This window comes from Pelodiscus sinensis, chromosome 20, assembly GCF_052426305.1.
Source record: "Pelodiscus sinensis isolate ZL-2025 chromosome 20, ASM5242630v1, whole genome shotgun sequence".
Classification (NCBI taxonomy): Eukaryota; Metazoa; Chordata; order Testudines; family Trionychidae; genus Pelodiscus; species Pelodiscus sinensis.
Window position 1 is genome coordinate 10,904,137 of NC_143071.1, and position 18,610 is coordinate 10,922,746.

Genomic DNA, 18,610 nt, shown 5'->3' on the forward strand with positions numbered 1-18,610 from the left:
CCTTGTGTGGTCAGGAGTTTTAAGCTGCCACTAGTGCCAGTGGCCATGAAGCAATGGATGGATCACAGGTGCCAGTGCAGGGGCAGCCAGGAGATCTGGGGGTGAGTGCCGCCCCTGCCTCAGTCTAGAGATGCCCCATGTTGTTGCGGGGGCCCAGTGGGGCGGGGCTGGGGCACACGTCCATCTTGGCCATGCTCCGTCCATCCACATTCTTCTCCGCTCTGCCCGTGGCACTCAGGGCTTCTGCGTGTAGCAAAGCAGCCCGACCCCCGAGGATCTTTGCAGAGGGGGCCCTAGCATCTGCCTCCCTGGCACAAACTGGCCCCAGACCAATGACGAACCCTATGCAGAAAGTCCAGTTTGCCGGAGCTCACAGCCCGTCCTAGGCTGGGAGATGACAACGTTCAGCGCCGCCAGCCACTCCTTCTGCTCCCGGTCGTTTTCACACACACACACAAACTTCCTGTGTGGCGTGACTATGGTGAGCCCAGCCTTCCACTTCTTCCCGCTGACTCCTCGGGGCAAGTCAGCCTGGACTTCATAGCCCTGCTCTTTGTGTCCAATAAACACGTGGCCCAGTTCAAAGGCATCCTGGGGAGGAGAAAGCAGGACAGTTACAGACCATTTTACAGGGTTCGTGGCTGCTCGGGGGTGGCGCTGCGCTGCCATCTGGAAAGCAAGGGCAGGAGGTTCCATGTGGAAGGGACGCTACCCTGGGTCCAGTGCCGCTGGGCTTCAGGGAACGGCCCAGAGGTTTATAAACCCAAAGGCGTTTTCAAAATAAGGAACTAGAGTGCTGTGGATTTTGGAGCTGGGGGGTGTGTGTGCTTGGTCATACCAAAACCACGGGGAGGATGTCCTGTGTCCAAAACACAGCACTGGGAAAGCACAGCCCTAGGAATGTTCCGGGCTCTGCTACTTCCTCCTTGGTCATCTCCCCCGAGGTTCTCTCGAGAGCTGCTCCCCACCAGCAGGGAGGCAAACTTTCCAAAGAGCTCAAGCCAGATCCGCCAGCGCTCCGCTCCCAAGGGGCATAGCTCTCCTGAAAATCCGGGCATTCACTACGGGGTCCAAACAGGAATGGAGTTCTCCGAGGCTCGTGCAGTCACCGGAGAGGGGGTGAGAGAGAAACGCAGGGAAGGGGCTCTGCTCACGGGAACAATCCTCTTACCAACGGGTCTTTAAAGTACAGCAGGTTCCTCTCCTGGGAGTCCAGGCTGAACCAACGCTTCTTAAAGGCCTCCTTGTGCTGCAGAGAGAGAGAAGCTCGTCAATAAGCCGGTGTCCAGAAGCAGGGGTCTGCCCACTCGCCCAGGCCTCGGCTCTGCAGCTCACTCCGTGCGTTGGCTGTGTCAGTTTCTCCGTGTAACCTGCATTTCTGCGGCTCAGCGTTGGCCATGGCGTGCCCCTCCCTTTCCCCGCCATGACAACCCGAGTGACGCAGGTCCCTTCCTCTCCAACACATAATCTGCTGCCGTGGGAGGCAGAAATGGAAGCGAGACACTTGCCCCCTGGGCTGAGCTGGGCAGGCCCTGCTCTGGGGCTTGCTGCAGCTTCCGCCGAATTTCGAGTTTCATTTAAAAAAGCCAAGTGTCTCCAGCCCAGGGGTCTCAAACTCCCAGCCCACAGGCCATCCCCAGCGAGCAGTTGTACAATCCGGCCCAGGAGGCCCCGCAGGCCAGGGGGAGGCCTGCGAGTTCCCATCCCCCAACCGGACGAGGTGGAGCAGGGGTCTCAAATCCCCAGCTGAGGCACTCTGGCCCAGGAATCCCCGTAGGCTGGGGGCGGGGGCTGTCCGTTCCTGTCCCCCAAATCCCACCCCTTCCTGCCATCGCACTGTCCTCCTCCCCCTATGGCAACCTGTCCCCCAAGGATGTGGCTTTAGGGATTACTGGGGGAGGGGGGGTTAACGCGGGGAGAGAGCAGCAGTCAGATCCCCCCTGCACTGCCTGTGGCAACAGGAGCCGGGGGAAGTGGAGCGCACTCAAGCGGGCGCTCTCACTCCGCTTCCCTGCGGCTCGGTGTGGGGGACCTGGCCACTGCTGCCACGCCGCACCAGGCCCCTGCCCCTGCCGGTCCCTGGTGCTGCATCCTTGGGGACAGGGTGCCATGGGGGGAGGAGGGCAGTGCGATGGCAGGAAGAGGTGGGATTTGGGGGACAGGAACGGACAGCCCCTGCCCCCAGCCTGTGGGGATTCCTGAGCCAGAGTGCCTCAGCCGGGGATTTGAGACCCCTGCTCCACCTCGTCCGGTTGGGACTCTTCCAAAGGGGAGGGGGCACGGAGCCTCCTGGAGGCAGACAGACTGAAACGGCGCCTGTGTGCCTGAAGTACCCTGACAAGTGCTATTTCCATCCCAGTGTTACGTGTCCCTGCTGGGCCTTTAAGCAGCAACACTGACTCAGGGTGGAGCTTGAGTACGTGGGCAGAGCTAAGGTATGCCAGAGACGCAGCAGCGCCTCCGTTTCCCCCACTTCCCTTACTGAGCCAGCGGGCTAGGACTCTGTGTAATGCTCAGGTCATGGACTCGGGGACTTCCTGGGACCTCTGTGACTTCTGCAACAGCTGGTGCAGCTGACCCCACCCCAGAGCCACACAAATAGCTGGGCACATCCCAAGGCCAGCCAAACCGGCCACTGCTCAGCTCCAGGCTGCCCTGGAGCAACAGTTTGGGAGCAGCGATGCCACTCTGTGCTCCCCCAACATCAGCAGTGGCTATCCTCCAGCCAAAGCAGCAGTGGTGGGGGACCCTGTGCTGTTCCCCACCCAGAGCAGCAGCAGCAGCAGCAGGGCCCCAGAGCACCCCCCCCCCTCCTGAAACAGCAGTGTCTGTTGGAGTGAGCCTCTTCCTGAGCACCCAAGCTTTAGTTAGGGGCATTTTTAGTAAGAGTCATGGAGACGTCACGGGCTGCAACTTTGTGTTTATAGCCCCTGACTGATCTGAGCCCTAAATCGTAGCCGTAACTATGCGCCTGCATACAAGAGGAGACCTGATGAGGGCAGAGGTTTGCATGATGGTGATCATCATTGTAATGCTTCTGCTGTTCTGGGTGTTATTTGAAGATAAGAACCTGAGGTTAGCAAAGATACTGATGATACTACCGCCTCCTTGTGCTAAATAATATAACTCTGCTCTCCCAGACGTCATCCCCCCAATTATTCCATCACACTTTTAGCCCGTCTGGGAAGAAGGATCCCTCAAAGTCATTTTTCATGCAAAAATAAAACCAGCTCCCAAAGCACTTGATGGACTGAAAGACCGTGCTGTGTAATGGGGATGCACTTACACATGACTCCTCGCAAGCTCCTTCAGCGTGATCCTGGCAGTTTAGCCAACATACTGCGTAAGGGGAGGAGCCATGTTTGGCAAGTGCCAAGCATTTAAGCAGTGGTTAACCAGGTATGAAATTCAAGTGGAACTACCTTTGGCCCAGTTTTCTCCATATAGCCTTCCTTGAAATAATTCCTTGTAATCTTGGGTAGGAGCTAGAAGAACACAAGAGACATTAGTTACCGGCCCGTGCTCTGTGCTAATTTGTCAAAGCAAACAATCAGAGGGGTTTTGCTTGTTTATTTGCCTGCCTACTTACTAGCAGTTGTTACCAACCAGTCGATCGGATCTTAGAGCCTCTGACAGGTGATCCTGATGGTTTGGCCAAGAGGCTGTCAAGTACCAGCCCTTCAGCTGCCCCTCCCACCATTGCTGCGCACCTCCTGCCCTTTGTTTTGAAGCTACCCCCTCCCCAGGAACCTCCTGCTTGCTGTGCAGAGCAGGGAAGGGAGAGGAGGGGCACTGATGTCAGGGTGCCCCCACTCCCACCCTGTATTCTATCTCCACTGTGACTTCTGCAACTGCTGGTGCAGCTGACCCCACCCCAGGGCCACACGGAGGGGGGGGCTACAAGAGGGCTTGGGATGGAGGGAGTTTGCTGGCTGCTTTTGGGAGTGGTGTGGGGCCATGGTAGGGGTGAGCCTGTCTTAGCCCCACTGCACCTCCACCCAGGAGCCACTTGAGGTAAGCAGTGCCCAGATGGAGCCAGCTCCGAACCCCTGCTCAGTCATGAACCCCTCCTGCACCCCCAACTCCCTGCCCCAGGCTCAGCTCAGCCCCCCTCACACTCCAAATCCCTTAGTCCAAGACCAGAGCCTGTGCCCCAACCCTCTGCCCTTTCCTGATGAAGGAAGGGAGGATGGAGTGAGCAGGGGGGGCCTTGGAGAAGGGGTACAAAGGAGGCGAGTCAAGAGTGTTTGGGTCTGAAGGAGATCCTGGATTGCACTTAAATTCAAAAAATGATCTTGTGCTTCAAAAGGTTGGAGACCCCTGTACTAGAGGGTCATTCTGTTAAGGGCATTTTTCAAAGGATGCCATTTTTTAACTTCCAAGTTTGATCTCCCTTTTGCAGACTGCATGTACATAACATGTTCCTCCCTGCGAGGTTGTCCTGAGTCCTCCTTATCCAAACTTAATTGCTAATTGGTACTAAAACAGCTGCTGTCTCGTTATGCAGAAGGAGGAGGAGCTAATCCTTGATCAAAGTGAATAATATATTGGGGACAGAACACACACACACCACAAAAAGAGAGACAAATTCTGTCATGTCAATGGAAAGGAGAAACACCACAACTGAAACTCAGAAATAACTTGGAAGCTGCCCGATTGATTGGCAGACTTCATGCTTGTTGGAGTGACATTCAATGCCAGACCTCTCTGTAGAATAGTAATAGAGATCTGAGGAAGTGGGTCTGGCCCACGAAAGCTCATCACTTAATAAACCATCTTGTTAGTCTTTAAAGTGCTACTTAGTCCTGTTTTTTGTTTCAGACCTCTCTGTGTGACTGGAAGTGGATTATTCCCCCAGGAAAGGACCTGGGCTGTCATCTCAACAGGGGAAGTAAAGGGGTTAGTGGATTCTTGCCTTGGTACCAGAAAACTGAGAATCACTAGCCAAACATCAGTGGTGGCACTGGAGGATGAGTAGGCCTGATGGTATGCATGGAAAGTAATATTGCAAGTGGCTGGCAAAATTAACATAGAACAGGAGGGTTCCAGCAAACGGACAGAGTGAAATGAGCAAATGGCTAATGGAGAACAGGAAATTCAGTCATTCATTCTCCATCAAGGGCTAGAGAAGTGTTGATAGAAATGTTAGTTCCGTTTAAGAAAGGACGATACTTCGCCCTTATTCAATTTCTGAAAGTTCCTTTACAGAAATCCTTGATCGGTGTGTCACAAGACCCCTCTACGGTTGGTCCTTATTCCTAGGTGGGCATGGGAAGATGAACCAACTCCATCGAGTAAGCAGCAAAGCTAAGCCCAGAACTCAGAAGTCCTGGCTTCCAATCCCTTAGGCCTGCCATTAAATCTGATTTCCCTCTGCTGACTGAACTGAAATATGTTTCAAGTAAAAGAATCCCAGAAAAGACTGATACGTGGGGGTATGTCTACACTACCCCGCTAGTTCGAACTAGCGGGGTAGTGTAGACATACCCTGGGTTGAGCCAAAGGAGTTGAACTTCAGTGTTTATAGTCATGACACTCAACTTTAACAGGGCTGTCAGAAGTAAACTCGGACAAATTTCCTGAAACAGGTTAAGCTGTGTCTTGTATTTCTAGAAACAAGGAAAAAGGGAGGAAGGGGTGAGAGAGAAAGAGAGATATAGAGAGTGTATGTGTTTGAGACAGAGAGAGAGGGACAGATTCATTCAGCCACATCAGCCCAGAAAAACCCTAGGAACGAACAAACGCACACGCACACAGAGAGAGAGAGAAGGTGTTTTACAGAACCAGGCTCTCCAAAATGGGCACAGCAACCCAGCTTCCCAGTGGCCAGGAAAGGCCGGGGCCATTCCACGCGGCAGCCCTGGCCCACAGCTGGTTGGGCAGGGCTTGGCTGAGATGGTGGGGGGAGGGTATGAAGGGGCATGGTCTCGGATGAAGGGTTGTGACTTGGGGTGGGGCTTTGGCTGCCTTCCCCAGCTAGGCTTTACCCATCACCCATGTGTCTATCAAAGCCCCTCCTTGTGGTCCTTACCGCCCCCAAAAGCAGGGAAAAGGGACACAGAAGGGATTCCCAACGCCATGCTCCTGCCCTAGTGACAAAGGCACAGGCACAGAAAGGAAGCAGATGCTTTTTCATGCTTAAAGCACCTTCAGTTCTCACCTCGGCCTCAGGAGTAGTGGGGAAGGTGGTTCTAAGAAACTGCAAACGCGCTGCCCGAATAGCATTGAACCAGTCAACAATTTCCTAAGGGAGACAGTGCATACCGATGTGAAGACAGGAGAGATGGGATGGGATAATAATGCTGCCTCTGTCACCCAATGGGTCTGCAGGCTCTTTTGCAAACATTTATTGTTGCTTCCACCAGAGCCTTTGAGACACTGAGGGGCAGAGAGGGTGACTTGCCCTAGGTCACATAATGAGGAAGTGGCAGAGAACCCAGGAGTCAAGTCCTTTACTCCAACCATCAGACAACATTTCCTAGGAAAGACAAGCTATGTGACAAGCATGGACTGCCATTACTGAATACAGGTTGAAACTCACTAGTCCGGCACTCTCTGGTCTGCCCCGGCATGGCTTTAGTGAGCTGAATGTCCATTTATCATGAATGTGGCCAAGTTTCCCGCAGTCCCACTGTGATGTGTGGGAGTGCTGTACACTCTTGTGGCCCTGGATCCACTGGTTCCTGTGGAGACTCGTGTGTGTGTGTGTGTGTGTGTGTGTGTGTGTGTGTGTTTGTGAGAGAGAGAGAGAGAGAGAGATGGTGGATGTGTGTGTGTGTGTGAGTGAGAGAGATGGTGTGTGTGTGTGTGTGTGTGTGTGTGTGTGTGTGTGTGTGAGAGAGAGAGAGATGGTGGATCTGTGTGTGTGTGTGTGTGTGTGTGTGTGTGTGAGTGAGAGAGATGGTGGGTGTGTGTGTGTGAGAGAGAGAGAGATGGTGGATCTGTGTGTGTGTGTGTGTGTGTGTGTGTGTGTGTGAGAGAGAGAGAGAGAGAGAGAGAGAGATGGTGGATCTGTGTGTGTGTGTGTGTGTGTGTGTGTGAGTGAGTGAGAGATGGTGGATCTGTGTGTGTGTGTGTGTGTGTGTGTGTGTGTGTGTGAGAGAGAGAGAAAGAGATGGTGGATCTGTGTGTGTGTGTATGTGTGTGTCTGTGTGTGTGAGAGAGAGAGAGATGGTGGATCTGTGTGTGTGTGTGTGTGAGAAAGAGATGGTGTGTGTGTGTGTGTGTGTGTGTGTGTGTGTGTGTGTGTGTGTGTGTGTGTGTGTGTGTGTGTGTGTGTGTGTGAGAGAGAGAGAGAGAGAGATGGTGGAATCTGAACAAAGCAAGGGGTGTGGCTGCCTGGGGGCTGAGGGACCAGTTGCTGAGGGTTGGGGCAGTCTTAGCGGAGGGAAGCATGAAGAAAGGAGACTAAGTCCAGGACGGTGGTTCAGGGGCCTGTGAACCCCTTTCCCCAAAAAGGACTAGGCTCTGACCCGGCTCCTATGTCAGCGTTGAGCCTGTGCTGCCTGCTGAGAGTCACATCTGGCTGCGGATGGGGGTGCAGGTTTGGGGGCTCCCCGATGCACCATCACACCCATAAAGTTTGTCCTGACTCTCGGGGTTCTGTGCTGTTATTTAGCTCTAATATACCCCCAAATGTCTTCTAAGAGCCCAGTGAGCAGTGGAAATGTTGGTAACGCTGCTAGACAATATGGACTTCCTGTGCTTTGGCAAATTCTCTGGTTAGGCACTGGTCAGGTCCCGAGGATGCCACGTTAGAGAGGTTCGGTAGCAGCACATATTGCCTGTGGTTCATGTTTGGGATGAATGACATGAACACATTCTAAATATTATGCATATTAATTATCAGTATTCATAATCATAGACACATAGGACTGGAAGGGACCTCGATAAGTTATCTAGTCTAGTCCTTGCCCTGAGGCAGGACTAATATTTTCTCTAGACATTCCTGGCAGGTGTTTGAAATAATACATTTGGGAGCAATGCTATTTTAGTCACTGTTACAGCAACACTTGTACTGGGATCAGGTGCTGTGGCTTGCTCTTGATGTGTTTCCAAGACATTTCAGATATTAATAAGCAAACTTCAAGAATCGTTTAGAAAATGCCCTTTCAAAAAGCTTTGTGGGATAATGGTATCCCTAGAATTCCTATTGGGATACTGATCAGATTAACTCACAGAAACTGTGGGAATAATTTTTAATTGGTTCAATGAGCACCTGCTTAAAACCTTTTGAATCTGGATCTGCCTAGGTTGTGAGTACTTGGCAGGGGGGAATTGGTTTGGGGAACAATCATGCTTCTGAGAAAACCAGAATAAAACCTCTACAGATTTGATCTAAGACTGAGAACTGTTTTGGACTGAATTAAAATGCAAAACATGAGAATTATCTCTATTTTTTGGAGTTTTTCACACCTATCACAAGCACTTCCCTGAATATAACTGCAGACTTGTACACGGTTTGGCCCCAGTCCTATGAAAACGTGCTTAACTCTTTGGACTGCAAGTAGACCCACTGAGACTGATCACAGCACATGCAGCAAGCAGTATCAGGCCCTCATAGAGAGTCAGGAGACCAATATAAATGGATACCTATAGCTACTTGTACTGTAAAATTCTGTAACTACCCTCTGCAAATCTCTAGAGCAGGGGTGTCCAAACTTTTTTCAAAGAGGGCCAGATTTGATGAAGTGAACATGCGTGAGGGCCGACCATTTTGCCTGACATTCTTTGAACCATTAAAATTAAATGCAAATTAACTATTTTATGCAAAGTTTATTGCAAACAGCATACTTTTCATTTCGTCACATGGATGACAAATCTAAACAGGTGTTAAATCACTCTGCCTTTCATATCTGAAGGCCAGATGAAAAAAAAAATCCAGGAAGCTGAAATATATGTCAGGAACATTGTAAAGTACATTACATATTATTGATAATAAAGGTTGTCAGTCAACTTTTAAGTTCAAAAAATATGAACAGGAACATAACACCAAGTATACATGTTGTGTCCAAATATATTTATAACTGATTTAGACCAACTGACATTAACTGAGATTTTACAATGTATTCATCTCAATACATATGGATTCGTTGGGGGCCATAAAAGATAGATATTGCCAAATTACCTGTGGGGCCGTATTAAACCGGAACACGGGCCGCAATTGGCCCGCGGGCCGGACTTTGGACATGCCTGCTCTAGAGGCTACGTCTACAACACCATGGCATTTTTGCGGAAGAGGAAATGCAAATGAAGTGCTCATTTGCAAATCTCATGCTCTTATTTGCATATTCTCTTCCGATCCTTTTTGCGGAAGAGGTTTTTGCAGAAAAAAACCTGGAGTGTAGATGGGGCCATTTTTCGGCAAAAAACCCTTTTGCGCAAGATCCTCTAAACCTAATTTTTTGAGGAATAAGGGATCTTGCGCAACAGGGTTTTTTCCCGAAAAATGGCCCCTTCTAAACTGCAGGTTTTTTGGAAAAACCTCTTCTGCAAAAAGGATCAGAAGAGACTATACAAATGAGAGTGCGAGATTTGCAAATGAGCGCTTCATTTGCATTTCCTCTTCTGCAAAAATGCAATAGTGTAGACGTAGCCTGAGTGATTTCAGCTGAGGCTGAAAGGGAGAGATGTAGCGATAATATTCCCTCCTAAGGCATGTCTACATTAGGAAATTATTTAAAAATAATTACATTTGAAATAACTCCCGAAACAACAAAATTGAAATAGCGTGTCCCCACTATGGGAGAGCCTCGAAATTAGTTCAAGGCAGGCTCCGTTACTGTGGATGCACTATCTCGACTTGAAGCCTGAGGAAACTAATTAGTTTGACTCTGAGGAGTTATTTCGAAATAGCAGCAGCGAAGCAGTCACATGAATGCTATTTCAAAATAATTATTTTGAAATAAACTTAAAAAAAAACCTCTGGTCTGGTAGCACTTTAAAGACTAACAAAACATATAGGTGGTATCATGAGCTTTCGTGGGCACAGCCTGCTTCTTCAGATGACCGGAGTTATGAGTTTAAGTTGTGCAGACCCAAAATAAATAGCAGAGACGGGGGAAGGGAAAAAAAGGAAGGGGGGACTGGAAACAAGGAGCAGAGGTTATGAAAAAATCAAAGTGAAAAACAGGAAGGCAAAATAGACAATCCTTGTTTCCTGCCCCCGCCCCCTTCCTTTTTTTTCCTTCTGTCTTCTCCCCTATTTATTTTGGGTCTGCACTTCCTAAATTCAAAACTCCAGTCATCTGAAGAAGTGGGCTGTGCCCATGAAAGCTCATGATACCATCTACATGTTTTGTTCGTTTATTAAGTGCTATTAGATCAGTTTTGGGTTTTTTTTTGTTTTTTAAGTTTATCCTGTACAGACTAACTCGGCTACCCCGAATATAAGCGTTATTCCCCAAGGAAAGCAGGAGTACAGACTGCAAAATAACCAGCACATTATTTCAAAATAATGGGCATGGTAGTGTGGATGCGCTGCTTATTATTTCAAAATAAGGGGGGGTTCTTTCACAAGAACTGCCTCATGTAGACCAGGGCTTGCAGACCCTGTGCTCAGGTGTCTACCTTATTAATTACAAAATCATCAGGGCACTTACCTTACCACTTTCATGATAGACAAAGAGGTTCCTCATCTGACCTTCTTTGCTGTATGTGATCTGCAACCCATGGGGGTTTCTGATCTTCTCCGTCTGGAACATGGCGTTCAGATCTTTTATGCTAATCACAGCTTTCGGACCTCTAGACTGGGGAATGGAAAAAGTCATCGGGTCAGCAGTGACCCTGACGGAAGCCAATCAGGAACGATGGAGACAAATCACCCATTAGGGAGGTTTAAGTAGCTAACCTGCTGAATGATAGCACTTAACTGGTTAACTGTTTTAATCAAGGGCCTGCTATCTGGGCCCACTGCAGCGTGAGGTTCTGTTCCAGCTGGGTGCGGCTGACCACCAGAGTTCACTGGCCAGGGCTGGTTAAACGAGAAGCCTACCAACAAGCCTCCTGTTTCCTGGTATGCTCACCGGTTAACATCCCGATGACTGACGGGCCCTTAGAGAGCTGCAAACCAGCTTCCTGAAATGTCTGAAGCCAGCAGGGCACAGAACTGACTGTCGAGCACCAACTGAAGAAGCCCGGCTCCTCCTCCGGCTCAACTGCCCAAGTCTCTTCACCCTGGTTCATCAGTGAGATGGAGGGTGGGGCTGCCAGGGAGATGGAGGAAAGGGCCAGCTGCTCCCAGGTAGGAAGAGAGACGTATCAAACCTCCCAGGTGTTACCTGGCACAGGGTTCCAACCTCCCTTCAAAGGCAGAGGTGGGCCTGGCAGCAAACTGTTCAGCATCTGAGCCTATGGGGAGAGTGATTATGTCCTGGATGGATTGGACACCGTTTGGTTTGCCCGTGGCCGGTGGGGGCCCTCACCTCTTTGGTGTAGTACTTCAGCACGCCCTCCCATGCCGACAAGAGGAACCGCCTCTTGAGGAACCGCCTGCTGTCCCGCCCGCGCTTCCACAGGAACCCTTCACGGCTGCCTGCAGACGGGACCAAGAGCGAGGGCATCTGAGCACTAGGGTCACAGCAGCACAGGGTCTAAGTGGTTATCCAGGCATTCGTTTCCATCTCACACACTAAGGAGAATGATCCCCTTTCATTCGCTCTGGCACCCAGGTCCCAATCCTGAGAGACACTGCAGGTCAGCTCAAGTTCCTCAGTCCAGGCTGAGCCTAGCACATCCCAGCAATCTACCTCACCCTAATGACATGCTTCCACCATTCGAAAGTCCTCTCTTCATAGCGCTCTCCACACCCCTGGCCGGACTGAAAATCCCCTTTTTACAGGAGGAACACAAGACAGTGGAGCATAGTGGTTAGAGCAAAACCTGGGCTGGGAATCCCGACGCGTACATCTTACTCCAGTTACTTCTTACGTGGATCTAAGGCAGTGAACTGAGTCACTCCGGGCTTCTGTGTCGCCACCTGAACCATGGGGAATCTGGACCCCTCGCAGAGGGGGAAAAGGAGATGACTTCGGGTGTGTCTACGTGAAAGTTTTTAGTGACACAGCCGTGTCGACCCAGCCCTCTCACTGAAAGTCGGTGCATGTGAATGCTGTTTGCCGGCACTTTTGCCAACACAATACTTCCACCCCCAGTGGGCAGGTTTTGCTTTGCTGGCAGGACAGCATGCCTGCCGACGAAGCAGCGTTCACACGTCCACCTGCCGCAGCAAAACCTCCTTGTGCACAAGGGAGAGGACTAAACACTTGTGAACAACAAAAGCTTTATCAAGCAAGTGCAAGCGGAGACACAACCGGAATGTTTGGCAGCCTCCTGTGGAAGCACAGGTTGTGAGTGTCCTGTTGCTCTCTGCTAAAGCCACAACCTCCTTGGGAAGACCAAGATCAAGGAAAGGGGGGAGTGAGCTTCCTTCTAATCCCAAGGGTGCGGCTCCCTATTCCCATCATGAGGGCAACTGCCAAACAACCAGTCCCCTGTATGATCAGGGCTGACATCCATAACTCCAGCTGAAATGAATGGTATCATAGGGGCTAAGCGCCTGTGAAGATCAGGCCCGAAGGGAATGCCTAGACTGCAGTTACACCCCCATGGCTGGCCTCTTTCAGATGACTTAGGCTGTACAACTGAGTTACAGAGATTTGGGCTTATGCTAGAGCCCGGGCTCTGAGACCCTCCTCCCTGACGGGGGTCTCTGCACTGCAGTTTTACAGTCCTAGCCTCACAAACCCAAACTGGCTGAGCTGGGCTGGCCGGGGGTGCTGAACTGCAGTGCAGACGTACCCTCCACCGACTTGTCCAAGGCTGTAGAGTCAGCTGCAGAGTGGCTCCGACTGTCTAGGCTGCCTCCCCCAACTAGGCATCTGGGGGCTCATCTTGGACCTGAAGCAAGAAAATGCCCCTTTTACTTGCCGTCCGTCCAATGTGAACATCCCCCCTTAATTAGATGCCCACCCTCAGAGGCTGGGTCTCCCCGGGGAAAGGATTTTGGCTGCCCACCCAAACTGATCAAACAGGCTGCAGGTTTTGCAGCTGACTGAATACAGAATCACTCCAGCTTCCCCCAGCCTCATTGACACACATGGGATTCCAGTTCTTTGGGACTTTTGCTTCATTTTTGCAGTCACCTGAGGAACCTGTTTCATGGCAGACACTGCTGGCAACAAACTCTTCCCGCTCGTATTTAGCTCTGATCCACTGTTCTTTTAAAACCCTGAAGAGAGGAAATAGCAATTAGCCGGGCCGGCTTCTGTTTTCTTTCACTGATATTCCACAGCCCTTCCCAGCTGTGGACACCCAATGCCCCCTGACACATAGAAACAGCCTCTGAGTGCTGCAAATTCACTCTCACTCCCGTGTCTCCTAGGAGAGCAGTTGAAGCCAACAAAGAGACATGACTGGAGAAGAGGGCAAAACGTTTAGTAGCTGCCTGCCTGGGTAACATAGGCTGGTGGGAATGACTATTTGCTGGCAGCAGAACTAAACTCCCACTCATATAAGTTCACAACTGAAAAGTCTCCTGTTACTTTCTTGGCTAGTTTCCATGCAAGCAGGAGGAAGAATCTTGCTCCCTAATGGGCAGAGTAATTAACATGGGTGGTTTTGTAGGGAGGGGGAAATATATGTAATGAACAGGAGAGGAAATGAAAACCACCCACAGAACTAACCCAGCTTCCCTGACTCTTGGAAACACCCGAGAGCTGCTGCAAAATGGAATGTGGGGAACATTCAGATCCTAGACAGAAACCATTGTCCCTGGTAGGGTTCAATGTTGTGTAATTAGCAGATTCCCTGCTTGCACCTTGCAGTCTAAAGCTGGATGGCTGGTGTCCAACTTAGAGGCTGGGGCTCACTTGTGTGTCAGCAACGTGTTGTACTCCTGAATCTTTCCACTTAAGTCACAGATCTGGGTCCCAAGCCAATGGCCTGCCCATGCAGACATAGTCATACTGTTACAAAGTAGCTGAGTTAATAGTATTTAGAACACAGGCCTAATCCTAAAGCGGGGAACATCATGTCCAACCCTCCAGAGTTTTAGCTCTAGGTCTAGAATTCACGGCCCAGGCCTCTCTCTTACGAGAGCCAAATCGTATCCCCAAAACCTCCAGGACTGCTCCCTACCTCACTTAAATCTCCCTCATACAAATGCATGGAACTACTGTATAAGTCTAATGACCTTCCAGGTACAGAGACATGCTTGGGGACTGAACCTGTGGCTGTTTGGCTTCTAGACCCCAGAAATCCCAATGTTGAAGCCATTAAAGCACCTCTCAGGGAAAATAAGTTTACAACTATAGCCCTCCACCCGAGGTGCTAAGGTGCTACTGGAAACAAGAAGATCAAACCAAATATCACTTCATGACACACCAGGTACAGCCCAGACACATGGCCCTTTCCTCTGCAGCCCGGCGTGACCTGACATTCATTCAGATTAACAAACATCCTACTGGAAATTGATACAGGTTGAACCTCCCTGGTGTGGCATCCTCGGGACCTGAGTGGTCCCGAATGAGGGAGTTTGCCAAACAAGGGGAAGTCCCCTGCCACTGGCCCTCCCTGCTGCCGTCCCCGGCTGCCCCCCTGCCACTGGCCCCCGCCCCGCTGCTGAGGGCTGCCAGAGCTCTGGCCCTGTTATTGCCAGTCCCTTTGGGCTCCCATGCCAGCAGGGCTCCCAGCTTTTGGCCCTCCTGCCACTTGGCTCCCGACCCCAGGGCTCTATGGTCCAGGAACATCCATGATCTGGCAGAACCACGGATGTTGCCAGACCAGGAAGTCCTGGTTTAGGGAGAAGCAATCTGTAGTGAAAACAGATGTATGGGCAAGCAGTAGTTACTGATCTGTAAAGGTTTGTGACACTATAAGATAGCAGCTTACAGGCAGTCCTTGGAGTCGGGGATGTAATAGAAAGGAGGGACTTTTGCCTCATATTTAGCCTTGGCACAGAAATTTCCATGAGTCCTCATAAACTGCAAGACAAAAGACGTTTCAGTTAGATGAGTGGCAACCAGAAAAAGCAATACCTTGAGGTGAACATGGAATGACAGAAACTAGGATCAAATGCGGGATTGTGCTTTGCTCAGATGTTTTGCCAGCCTCCCCACAGTGGAGTGTGTTTGTCTCTAGCCATTTATAATCTCCTCCCTGGCATGACAGTTTGCACCCATTTGTGTGTGTGATCTTTATTTCAGCCTGTATATTGATCTACATTATACTATCAGTGCTGGAAAACTGGGACTTGCTGATTAATTTAAAACACAAGATAGAAGAAACTGAGGAATAGGATTCCTCTATAATATCTGTGCAGTAATTCCTCATTTAACACTATAGAGATGTTTCAGAAAATGATCGTGTTAAGTGAAATCGCGTTATGAGGGGTCAATTTTCCCATTGAAAATAATGGAAAAGGTGGGGGTTGCGTTTCAAGCAGTGGTGTCTGTTGGGACCGGGACATAAGGTTGGGAGGGGGAAAGGGACAGGGTTACAGCAGGGAGGGTAGGTGTTTGGGGAAGGGAAGGGAAGGAGAAGGGAGGGGGATTGGGTTGGGAGTATGCCCCTGTGATGGGTCTGCCGGGACCTACACTGTGTCTGGCAAGGGGGGGTCGCCAGGGAACGGCGCGGCAAGCGGCAAACCCTGTGCTGCTTTGCAGGGAGGCAGGGGAATCCCCGTGCAGCTGCCAGCAATGGGCCGGCTAGGGAAACTGTGTTATTCCGGAGACGGTTGTGTAATTAAAAAAAACCTTCCCTAAAAAAAAAATCGTGCTATCGTGAAAACATGTTAAGTGGGCCCGTGTTAAATGAGGAATTACTGTACCTCCAGCCCCCAGATGTCAAATGGGGATAATAATATGTATACCTCCCTACAGGGAGTTGGGAGGCTGAATTCATGTTTGAAAAGAGCATTGTGATGCACAGACACTAGATATGTGAAAATCATTGTATACTTGTTATAAAACACAATGTACACTTATGGGGCTATATAAATGGTCCTTCATAATATACAGAGGCACAACCACCTATTAGTGTGCTTTGATTTGACATTTTGGACCAGAGGCATCCCCAGAAGCATCAGCAAGGATGAATTTGGCTCTGTGAGGTTTTTGTTAATCTGACCAGGCTATTTTGGAACACAGGACAGAAAAGGATGAGCTGAATTGCAGCGGATTGGATGTGAATTTTTGCTTTCTCCATCTGTACCTCTACTAGATCATTCTCCCAGAAGTCAAGGTGGAGGGATTTGACCCTGCTGATTTCAGGAAGGTTGCGATGAATTCCAGAGCAATTCAAACAAATGAATATTCCAAGTTTGTAAGAGGCCCACTCGGGATCTAAACACAAATGGAAAAAAGGCAGCAGTGTAAAAACAGAGCATATATCAAGCCACTGGAAAGGGGACAACTATGTGTGTGTGTGTGGGGAGGAGGGCAGTGTCACCTTCTAATCAAAACTACATCAGAAGTTGCGTCAAATCCAACCCTGGTGTATGTGGGACTGACCCCTTTGCAGACAATTAAATGGCACCTGCTTTCACTAGCCATTAAAGTGTCTCATTGTTCTGCTGCTTTGCTACCAAACATCACGAGGAGTAACGGTAGTTCAGAATAGGCACTCTAGTCCGAACTACCTAGTTCGAGCCCCGTGTAGCTGCGCTGCACGGGGCTCGAACCAGCGGGGATTTAAAAATGGCGCAAGAACACTGACGTTCTAATGTATGAAATCAGTGCTTCTTGCACAAGAACTATGATGCTCCCGCTCAAGAATAAGCCCTCTTGCACAAGTGTTCTTGCACAAGAGGCCAGTGTAGACAGGCAACATGAATTTCTTGCACAAGAAAGCCCAATGGCTAAAATGGCCATCAGAGCTTTCTTGCACAAGAGAGCGTCTACACTGGCACGGATGCTTTTGTGCAAAAGCACATCTCTTGCGCAAAAGCACATGCCAGTGTAGACGCCCTCTTGAGCAAATACTTTAACGCAAAAACTCTTGCGTTAAAAGTATTTGCGCAAAATCTTGCCAATGTAGCCGTAGCCCTCATGTTTTGACAGCCTTTAACATACCTTGGGCTTCTTCGGTCCCTCTCTAAACCCAATCCTTTGCCCCTGTGATCTGTGTGGTTCTTTCACACAGCAGCAGAAGACAGAAAAATGTTTAAAACAATTAAAAAGTGTGATTGTAAAATCACAGAAAGGGCAAGGTGACTAAGGGGCAGTGGGACCATCACAAACCATCACATTTTTTTTTATTGACTAGATATTTAAATGCGCATTGTCTCTTTAAGTGTCAGCCGTGGATGTGCGCTTTGCTCATTTTCACATTCTTTTAATAAAAGAAGTGAAAGGCTATTGCTGCTGATCTCAGCATGATGTCAGGAACTCTGTCAAGTAAGAGTCGACCACTGTCAGGAAGTAACTAAGTAGCACAGATGGATAAGAGTTTGATACTAAGTGGCAGCAGGATCATTGGAAACACCAGGCTGGGTTGGTTTGGCAGGACAGATCAGACCCTAGGTGGGCTCAGAGCTCTGGGGTTGCAGATGAAGCTCTCAACCTTGTCCCAAAGAGGCAGACTGGAGCTCTGTGGACTGAGTAAGCCACCCCCTCACCCCGCCCCACCCCATCCACACTAGAGCTGCTGTAGCTGTGCCTCTGTAGCCAGAGAGACAAGTCCTGAGCTGGGGGGTAGGAATATGGGCAAGGGAGGGAGAGGTGTCCTGCAGAGTGAAAGTTAAATCTGGGGAGAGAAGGGGTCCTGGACAGGGAGGTCCAGGGTGGGATTCGCAGCCAGTGGGGAGGGATTGGGAGGAGGTCTGAGGCAGTGGAAAAAGGTAGCAGTGGGGCAGCCTATTGGGGCTAATTGCACCATAGGAACATTTCCTCTTACCGGGTGCCCCGCAGTCTGCACAATGGGAGTTCCCCGTTCCGGCTGCTGTCAGCAGCTCCAGTAGCACAGGTTTGTTGCGGTCCTGAGCCATTATCCTGCCCCTGGCCGCTCCACTTCGGGAAGGCTGCACAGGGCAATTCCCCAGCCTAGCCCAGAACCAGTCACTTCTGCTGCAGTTCTGAACTAGCCTAGAAATGAGGAAATGGGACTTCTGCTCCAGCCTCTGTGGGAGAGAGGGGGAGGCTTGGTCATCGTCCATCGGGGTACGCCCCTCTGCCACCAGTTCAGCACCCTCCCCTTCCCCCTCCCCCCATCACTACTGCAGGGTTTGCTGAGTGTGGACCTGCCAAGGGAGCTCTCCAGCCAGGGCAGGAAAATCCTTGTGTAGATGGAGGAACAATGGTTGCCAGAACCAATTATCGGAGGGGAGGATACTCACCCCCCCGCCCTGCCTGCTTGCTTTGGCCTGTCCTCCTGGGTACTGAAACTCAAATAATTCCCCCTCCTCTTTGCCCCTTTTCCCCCTTCGCTGGCCAGAGGAGATCTCTGAGGCAGTACTGTGAGCAGCCCTTACAGACCAGAGGGGGGTTGGGAGCTGTGGCTCTCACAGATCAGACCTTAAATGGTTTGGGAGCTTTGGGACTGTCAGACCCTTTGAGTTGGGAGCTTTGGGACGGTTAGGCTTGCAGATCAGACCATAAGGGGGTTAGGAGCCCTG

General features: G+C 50.3%; 1 protein-coding gene across 2 annotated transcripts; it reads right to left on the reverse strand.

The window, feature by feature from the left end:
* On the reverse strand, positions 1-18,140 carry ADAP2 (ArfGAP with dual PH domains 2). Of its 2 annotated transcripts, XM_089771871.1 has the most exons (10): positions 17,893-18,135; positions 16,210-16,340; positions 14,890-14,981; positions 13,143-13,228; positions 11,424-11,533; positions 10,602-10,748; positions 6,161-6,244; positions 3,423-3,485; positions 1,172-1,249; positions 1-591 (listed from the first exon to the last, which is right to left on the reverse strand). In XM_089771871.1, exons 1-10 carry the CDS (start codon positions 17,981-17,983, stop codon positions 343-345), a joined length of 1,131 nt encoding a protein of 376 aa, XP_089627997.1. In that variant the 5' UTR covers positions 17,984-18,135; the 3' UTR covers positions 1-342. The 2 variants fall into 2 exon arrangements, with proteins under 2 accessions (XP_089627997.1, XP_075759976.1); XM_075903861.2 differs by lacking the exon at positions 6,161-6,244 and having other exon boundaries at positions 17,893-18,140.
* Between the last annotated feature and the right edge of the window lie 470 nt (positions 18,141-18,610).

Excerpts from the sequence above, each read along its gene's own strand:
- ADAP2 (XM_089771871.1), bottom strand. The coding sequence starts at position 17,983 with ATGGCTCAGGACCGCAACAAACCTGTGCTACTGGAGCTGCTGACAGCA. Across the intron at positions 16,341-17,892 it reads TGCAGACTGCGGGGCACCCG|ATCCCGAGTGGGCCTCTTAC; the intron begins GTAAGAGGAAAT and ends ATTTGTGTTTAG. Across the intron at positions 13,229-14,889 it reads CCCGACTCCAAGGACTGCCT|GGTTTTAAAAGAACAGTGGA; the intron begins GTAAGCTGCTAT and ends TCCTCTCTTCAG.